Genomic DNA, 9,119 nt, shown 5'->3' on the forward strand with positions numbered 1-9,119 from the left:
GAAAATGCAGCAGTGCTGAGTGCACCCTAAGCACTTTCTTCCACTTTTTCCATGGCTGGGAACACCGACTTTGTGGTAACCATGGCAACCAGCATAAGCTGCAAAAGGAAAATAGATGGCATTGCCATTTTCTCCCAATGTTAGCTGATTAAAGGGAACCTCTCAACACTATAGACAATATCTAAAGTAGTTAGACCAAAAAAGAAAAAAAATATATGGCTATATAGTGTAAAATCCATAGCCCGACACTTTCAGCCTCTGGACCAAGCCCAGGAGAGCTTGTTCCCATTGACACCCAATAACAAGAATTTCCTTTCTCTGGGGACTTTTTGAAAATTCAAGTCATCCGGTATATATTCTAAATATCAAGATTATACAGTCAAAAAAATGTCATCTTCCTAACTTTCCACAGATATAAGTGCCAGTAGATGAGGTATTTTCATGAGATAAGCACACGTGCAGTGAGAAACACCCACTGCTAATCTTAGGGAGAAATGAGGCTCTTAGGAAAGAGATGAAGTGAATCAGGAGGACAATTACAGACAGGAGCAATTGTTCTCCACAGCCTTGGCAGGTGGTGCTCCCTCACAGAGGGTCACTCATCTGCTAAGTCGGCCTGCTGAATACTAGCCATCCTGCTGTATCTCTGCTGGCCCTGATAACTGTACAGTGTTCAAATCAGAGTGACTCCCTTCAAATATTTATGGCAAAAAGAAGAAAGCTTCAATCTACTTCTGTGTGTTAAGTTATAGTTTATCTGCAATATAAAGAGAAGCAAATGTAGGAACCACTATATGGGGCTCACAAAGGCAAATTCTTCACTGTCGGGCTCTTCAAAGACTGTTCTAACTCTAAACAAACCATGGATAAAATGGACCCAACAACTCAGATATACAATTAGCTGTTCTTTATTTTGGTAATTCCACCCTTAGGTATTTGAACAGTAGTATTCTTTTAGTCTACCATCTTAACACTTACTATCACTTCCACCATACAATGGGGCTGTGTGTGCTAAATGTGATATTCCTCCTTCAGGTATTAACATAATTAACCTTTTTAGTAAGGAGTGTCCTTTAACCATCCCCTCACACACAGGGTCTCTCTGTATAGCCCTGGTTGTCCTAGAACTCTCTCTATAGAGCAGCCTAGACTCAGACTCAAGAGATCCACCTGCTTCTGTCTTCAAAGTACTGGGATTAAGGGCATGGGCCATTATTGCCCAGAAGTGTCCTTATTTTAAATTCACAACTCACATAGGTTCATCCACATGAAGCCAGTTTACGTTTATTCATGTATGTGACATTCCTGGGACATACTTAATGATTACCTTTTATTATTAAGAACACTGTTATAATTATGTGCTCGCTTAAGCTAACTATATTTTTAAATTTATACAGAAACAATACAAATTAATTAAAGCGCTTTAATTGGTACCACAGTGTTAACAGATCCCAAAGAAAACTACTCCAGATTTTGTGAGACACCCAGAAACATGCTGCAGAAACAAATCTAGCAGAAGAAATTCATTACTTATGGGGGGACTTTGAAGATGACTAACTGATAAAACAGAAACCTTGTTTGCTATTCAGAAATAGCCAGCTAAGACATTACTATATAACTTGTGGATTAAGACATTAAGAAAGTTTGTTAAAATTAGAAAGAATAGTGCCTGATAAAAGCAGACAAAATAAGCCTGGTGGGTTGCTTTTGGGATCTAGAAGAAGAGCTGGAGATTCAGGCTCTAGTAGTGTTAACACAACTTTGAAGGAAGGGAAAAGCCGTATTTAGTAATCATAATTCCTGTTTTCCAAAATGCTACAGGTTGGGACACAAATATGGATTTCTTAGTCTTCACAGGTAGGGCACAACTTCAATGAGTTATCAGTTGGTCTGCATTTATAAAGAACAAAGCATGAAACTGGGATCATTCACCCTTAGTTCCCTCATTCCACATGCTCTCAGAAATTTCTTAATTGAAAGGGTAATTACTAAACTATACATGGTATTATTTCTGACTTTAGAAATACCAATTTAATCTTTCTTTTTTGAGACAAGTTTTGAGACAAGTTTTCTCACTCTGTAGTACAGTCTGGTCTGAAACTCACTATGTAACCCATGTTGGTCTCCTGCTCACAGCCTGCCTTCTGCCTTGGCCTCTCAAAGGCTGAGAATTGAACTGGGGGTTTCTAGCTGAGAGGCACAGGTGCAGTACTGCTCATTGCTCAGGTACTGCTAACTCTAGGCTTGAACTGCCGCTCTCACTTTCCCCTGAGTTTTATTTAATTCTCTAACCAAGCATATAACGTAGTTTTCAAAGCTAAGAAGACAACCAAATTGGAGACAGAAATAACTGGCTTCTTTCCCTTTAGCAAGTGTGTGCTGAAACAGTAGACATGGGGAAAAATGCACAGAAAGGCAGGGAGACAAAGGGCCATGAGTAAGTCAGAGAAAGCTAGGAGTAACTGTAGGGTCAAAGGGCCAACTGAAGCATGGAACCAGCAAATCCCTGATCAGGAAACCAACCAATCCCTAAGCACTGCGACTCTGAGCCAAGAGCCAGGGAAAGAAGCAGTTTTAGCCCTGACTCCAGAACCTAAGAGGCACTTTGTCCCTAGAATCAGAGTCAGTGAAAGAACTATGCCCTGGGCCTAAGATTAGAGCCAAAAGGCTTAAAAGGACCAGTGGTGGAAAAAAAAAACACCCATATTCAGAGGGCCTAGTGTGGTCTGGAATCATCAGTCTGGAATCAGTGAGTTCCCATTAGCTCAGGTAAGCTATTTCATTGGGTATCCCCTTCATGGTCTTAACCCCTTTGCTCACATTGTTGATCCTCTCTCTCTTCAATTGGACTTTGGGAGCTCAGACAGTTTTGATTCCATTGTATTAAGAGAGTTGTTCTCAGAATGTTTACTACACATATTAATAATAATCTGTTTCATGACTGCAAATTCCTGTTAATATATGGAAACAAGAAAATAGCAAGTATGGTTTTGGCAAACAAACCTTGTTCACAACAGGCAGTCTTGGCCTGACAGTGTTTTCCTTCCTCCTAAACCACCCTATTACCTTATGAAGTCTAAAGTGAAGAAGGCAGAGAAACAGAACACAGAACACAGAATGGTTTTCCCTGACTACTCATCATGGTTTACTTCAAACAATGAGTGTATTACAGCTTCAGCATCTCTTTGCCTGTGGTATGTCTGTAGCCTTCTATAAACGGTAAATGGAGCTGGCTTGAGTAGCCATTTTTAAGTTTTCCAGAACTGGGAATTGAATTCAGGGCCTTGTGCATGCCAGCCAAGTACTTTACCACTGAGCTACACCCCATCCTGTCCAAAATATGTATTTCCTAACTTAGAGACAAGCTATGCTATGTAGTCACGGCTGGCTACATAGCATTTGATATTTATCTGTAGTCCAGGACGGCCTTGAAGTCAAGACAGCCCCACCATGGCCTTCAGAATGTTGTCACCTGGGTTTTAATATGCCTTTTGATTGAAAGCAGTGCTGAAATTTTTGAAGAATTTAGGGTAAAATTTGTAACAACATCTTCTCAAGTTATTATTTTTCCTCATAGCTCTTCATTAGTGGATTCTTTGATTACTTACTAAATTGATACATCAAATACAAACACCTGGGGAGATAGCATGCTACCTTATTTATGTGTAGATTAATGGCAGGCTCTGTACTAGGTAAATTTTTCCTATTATTTTATCTTCATGTGAACACACACAACTTAGGCCCTGCTCCCTGCTACTGACCTGCACAGAGATCCGCCTGCCTCTGCCTCCCAAGTGCTGGAATTAAAGTCTTATGCCATCATCGCCCAGCCCATATTGCATTTTCAAACATTGATTGGTGTTCTTTTTTATTTTATCTTATTTATTTATTTAGGTTTAGCTATGTAAATAAAGAGAAGTATAAAATCTAGAAGGGTTACATTATCATTTAAATTCTTAGTGCAAGTGTTACAACTCTGGAGGGAAAGTACCCTGACTGTTGGGAAGTCAGGCTATACCTACAGCTGTGAAAAGAAGCTATCCTGGGTATCTACAGATGAGGAGAAAGGTGCCTTGACTGTTGGGAAGTCAGGTTATACCTGACACTGTGGGAGGAAGGTATCCTGAATACCTACAGCTCTGAAGAGAATGGTACCCCTACTGTTCAGAGTCAGGCTATAAATATAGCATGGAAGGGAAGGTATGTGGAATACTTAAAGCCGAGAGGAGAAAGGAGTACTGACTGGAATCCAGGCTATACCTGAAGCTGTGTTCTAGTAGGGGAGGTCTCCAGTGGATGTAGCAATCCTGCTTCTCGCCAAAACAGAGCCATTATAGCTGGGCTCTCGTCCACTGTTGAGAGAGCTTCCCAGCAGAGATGTCATTGCTACACTGCTCCACTCTCCAGGGGAGATTCCTAGCAGGGTGTCTATCGCTTCTCTGCTCTGTTACAATATTGAGTTTCCCAGCAGAAATGTCCACTCTTCTCAGCTATGGACCAAGTTTTTACTTCTCTGCTTCACTCAACTAAGGGAAAACACCTACAGAAACATAGCAGTCAGCTCTGGCTCTACAAAAGACTTGCTACTTCTGCTCTGCGCCTATAATGTAATTTCCCAGCAGAGGTGTCCCTTGCTTCTCTGCTCTGCTCAACTAGAAATTTCCCAGAAGAGATTCTGCTCTGCTCCAGAAACAAAAAGTCTTCACCCAAAATTCTTTGAAGAGATTTATTTGGGAGAAAGAAATCCAGGACAGTAGATGCCTCTGCCAGAAACAGGTAGCTGCCAACTGAACAGGCAAAGAACATATATGGGGCTTCTTAGGGGCAGGGTTTTCAGAAAGATTTTCAGGGTGGGAACTGCTCAGATTTCAGTCCATGAGCTTGAACAAGCTCAGTGATTGCTTCTGTGCTCAAGGATTTGTTAGTTTTCCTGCCCAGACACTGGTTGGTTTCATGCTCAGTTGATTAGGGATGGAGTGTGTTTCTATGGCTCTGGTTTCAGGATCAGAGTGTGTTTCTTTGACTGGACCTTTTAGTCCACACAATGGCTTCATAAACTCATTTTTTACATTTGTTTGCAAGGGAAACAATGTAAAATTGGACATTGTGCAAGTTGAACAGATGGTTGACACTGTCAATATTTATTTCTACAAAATATTCTTGTGTAACTGAATGCAAGTGTGTTGAATAAAGGTCTTACCAAATACTTTTTAATAAGCCCTTGGTATTTTTACAGGTATTCAAAGACTATTGTGACATGCAAAGACTTCAACAGATTGACTGCACATAAAAAGTTTTCCTCCTATATACAATGCAAAGCTTTATCACACCAACTATATTTTTACGACTATCTGTAGTATATCTCCTCTCATGATTTTGAAGACTACTGACACATATAAAATCTTCAGCACACTGATTACATTCACTGAATTTCTCTCCATTATATGTTCTTTTATGTATTTGAAGATTACTGGGATGAGCAAAGGATTGACCACATTGTTTACAATCACAGGGTTTCTCTCCAATATGTTGTTTTATTTGTTTAGGGATGATTGTGTTGTACAAAGGCATTACCACGTTGATTACATTCATAGTTTGTCACCAGCATGTCTTCTTTGATGCTTTTTAAGATACCTATGACATGAAAAGGCTTTACTACATTGATTACATTCATAAGGTTTTTCTCCAGTATGTGTTCTTCTATGTGTTTGGAGGTAACTGCAGATTGAAAAGGCTTTACCACATTGATTGCATTCATAGGGTTTCTCTCCAGTATGTGTTCTTTTATGCCTTCGAAGACTACTTTGTTCTCTAAAGGCTTTATCACATTGATTGCATTCATAGGGTTTCTCTCCAGTGTGTGTTCTTTTATGTATTTTAAGATTTCTATGATGTGAAAAGGCTTTACCACATTGATTACATTCGTAGGGTTTCTCTCCAGTATGTGTTCTTCTATGTGTTTGGAGGTGATTGTTGTTTGAAAAGGCTTTACCACACTGATTGCATTCATAGGGTTTCTCTCCAGTATGTGTTCTTTTATGTTTTTGAAGAGTAATTTTTTGTGCAAAGGCTTTACCACATTGATTGCATTCATAGGGTTTCTCTCCAGTATGTATTCCTTTATGCCTTCGAAGATTACCTTGTTTTCCAAAGGCTTTACCACATTGATTGCATTCATAGGGTTTCTCTCCAGTATGTGTTCTTCTATGTGTTTGGAGGTGACTTTGGTTTGAAAAGGCTTTACCACATTGATTGCATTCATAGGGTTTCTCTCCAGTATGTGTTCTTTTATGTTTTTGAAGAGTAATTTTTTGTGCAAAGGCTTTACCACATTGATTGCATTCATAGGGTTTCTCTCCAGTATGTGTTCTTTTATGTGTTTGGAGGTGACTGTGGTTTGAAAAGACTTTACCACAATGATTGCATTCATAGGGTTTCTCTCCAGTATGTCTTCTTTTATGTGTATGAAGATTATCATGACGTGCAAATGCTTTACCACAGTGATTGCATTCATAGGGTTTCTCTCCAGTATGTGTTCTTTTATGCCTTTGAAGATCACCTTGTTCTCTAAAGGCTTTACCACACTGATTACATTCATAACGTTTCTCTCCAGTATGTGTTCTTTTATGCATTTGAAGATTTCTACCATGTGCAAAGGCATTGCCAAATTGGCTAGATTTATAGGGTTTCTCTCCAGCATGTGTTCTTTCATGCCTTTGAAGATGACTGTCATATGCAAAGGCTTTAACACATTGCTTATATACAGAAGGTTTCTCTCCAGTATGACTTCTTTCATGCCTGCAAGGAAGGCACACATAAAACATTACTACATTCAAAACACTGTTGAATCAATGTATCTTATGAATAAATTTTACAATTTGGTCCAATTGTAAAGATAAAATCTAAGATTTTATCACTGTGTTTATACTCATGTTGTTCTCCTTTATTAAGGGCTGTTTTGCATCTTTGAAGATACCTGTGATGGTAAGATCCCTTGTTACATGGTTCACATATACAGAATATTTTTTTACACTTATTTATTTATTATATATACAACATTCTGCCTCCATGTACACCCGCATGCCAGAAGAGGGCACCAGATCTCCTTACAGATGGTTGTGAGCCACCATGTGGTTGCTGGGAAGTGAACTCAGGACCTCTGGAAGAACAGCCAGTGCTCTTAACCAGTGAGTCACTTTTCCAGCCCCCAGAATATTTTTATATGAGATTTTACACATATTTCAAAAGAACTGGAAAAACTGAGAGCTTCACCACTCATTTCATCTATAAATTATCCTATACTTTTGAATTATACTCTATTTGTTAAGTCACCTAGGACAAACAGAAGTTTTTACATACTCCTTGTACTCACAGGGCCTTTCTGCAGTGTGAATTTGTTGATGTATTAACAATGAAGCTGGGAAACCAAATACTTGTATACTTGAATCAAATTCAAGAATTTTACTCAATGTGGCAACTGCTACATAACATCTAATTGTTCTCAGAGAGAAGAGTTTTATGCCTGCCCATACCCCTATGCTCCTATGACTTATATCCAGAGTGACATATAAAGAATAGCAAATAAAAGGCCTTCATATTGAATTCAAACAGCCTGACTTTCTGTTTCTCACAGACATGTGATACAGGGATTAAGATTTCTTGATAACAACAGCACCTTGACTCTTGGCCCTAACTGTAGTTCTCACTATACACAGCACAGGAACAACAAGTGTATTAGTAACACTAGTTTAACTGTGGGCTGTATGTATTTTAGAAAGTTTTGGAGATATACTTATCATGTATTCAACATGTATACCATTTGTAATATGAGTGGTATGAAACTAAATAGATTGGGGCAGTTCTACAGCATGGCTCTCATAGAACTATGATTCAAATGGTGATATATGTTAAGGCATTGTTTCCTTGTCTTCTTTCTTAAAAGAATGCCTTGCAAATACAATTCACCTACCTGAAATTGAGGCACATGATTTTGTGAGAATTTAATAATCTTCAATGTACATGAATTTATGTTCATTTACACTGTTGCTTCTGTTTACAACTTCCAGGACACATTACAATTTCTTCAGAGGCACATTTGTATCATCTTGCACATGATAATTACCTTCCATGTCTTTGAGAACTTTGACGGTGTTCGTCAATATTATGATCATCCCATCTGTATCCTAAAATATAGTACCAGAAAATGTATGCTATATTATTGAAAATTGTGCAAACTTTAATTTATTATCTTCAGTGAACCTTAGAACCATACCTGATTTATTCTCCTCACTCTTCTTTCCCAATCAAACTATAGAAGAGCACCAAAACCCAATTAACAGTTCTCCCCTTATTTTAAAACATCAAGGAAACTCCAGTCTTACCTATGGTAGTGAGGTTCCTATAGGTCTCCAGCATTACATCTTTGTAGAGATTCTTCTGGAATGGATCCAGCAAAATCCACTCTTCCCAAGTAAAGTCAACATGCACATCATCATAGGTCACTGCATTCTGAAATGTTCCACACATGTGTACAACAGAAAACATGATACTGACAACATTGTAAATGCATAGTTCTTTGACCGTATAGTCATATAATTGTGGTGTTCCTCATACTTATTCCATAATACAGACAGTATAAGGTATTCCCCAAGTCACTTTAGAAGGAAACGGAATAGGAGGTTCACCTCTGTCATTTCTGTACACTGCGGATGGGATATCACCTTGCAAGAGAAATGACTATGAAAAATGGAGAGAGAGAAAGAAACAGATCAACAAAAGGAAACAAATCAACAGTTCAGAGTACACATGAATAAAAGTGTACAATTCTTAACTACAAAACCGAAAAATAAGATGGGCAAGCTGAGTGTATTGGCTCATATCATTAACCACTACACTCAGAACTTCCAGAGGTGAATACCAACCTAGTTTATGCAATCAGGTCCAGGACAGTCAGAAGTACATATTAAGGCCCTGCCTCCAGGGGAAGAGATATCTCAGCAGTTAAGAACACTGGTTATTCTTCGAGAAGTCCTGAGTTCAAATCTTAGTAACCACATGGTGGCTCACAACAATTCATAATGGGATCGAGTGTCCTCTTCTGGCTTGAGTACCCTCTTCTG

General features: G+C 38.8%; 1 protein-coding gene across 1 annotated transcript; it reads right to left on the reverse strand.

The window, feature by feature from the left end:
• Positions 1-5,463: 5,463 nt before the first annotated feature.
• LOC146890204 (uncharacterized) lies at positions 5,464-8,588 on the reverse strand. The gene is made up of 3 exons (XM_087900584.1): positions 8,382-8,588; positions 8,123-8,183; positions 5,464-6,798 (listed from the first exon to the last, which is right to left on the reverse strand). Exons 1-3 carry the CDS (start codon positions 8,542-8,544, stop codon positions 5,589-5,591), a joined length of 1,434 nt encoding a protein of 477 aa, XP_087756710.1. The 5' UTR covers positions 8,545-8,588; the 3' UTR covers positions 5,464-5,588.
• Between the last annotated feature and the right edge of the window lie 531 nt (positions 8,589-9,119).

Source organism: Myodes glareolus, chromosome 22, assembly GCF_982192425.1.
Source record: "Myodes glareolus chromosome 22, mMyoGla1.1, whole genome shotgun sequence".
Lineage (NCBI taxonomy): Eukaryota > Metazoa > Chordata > Mammalia > Rodentia > Cricetidae > Myodes > Myodes glareolus.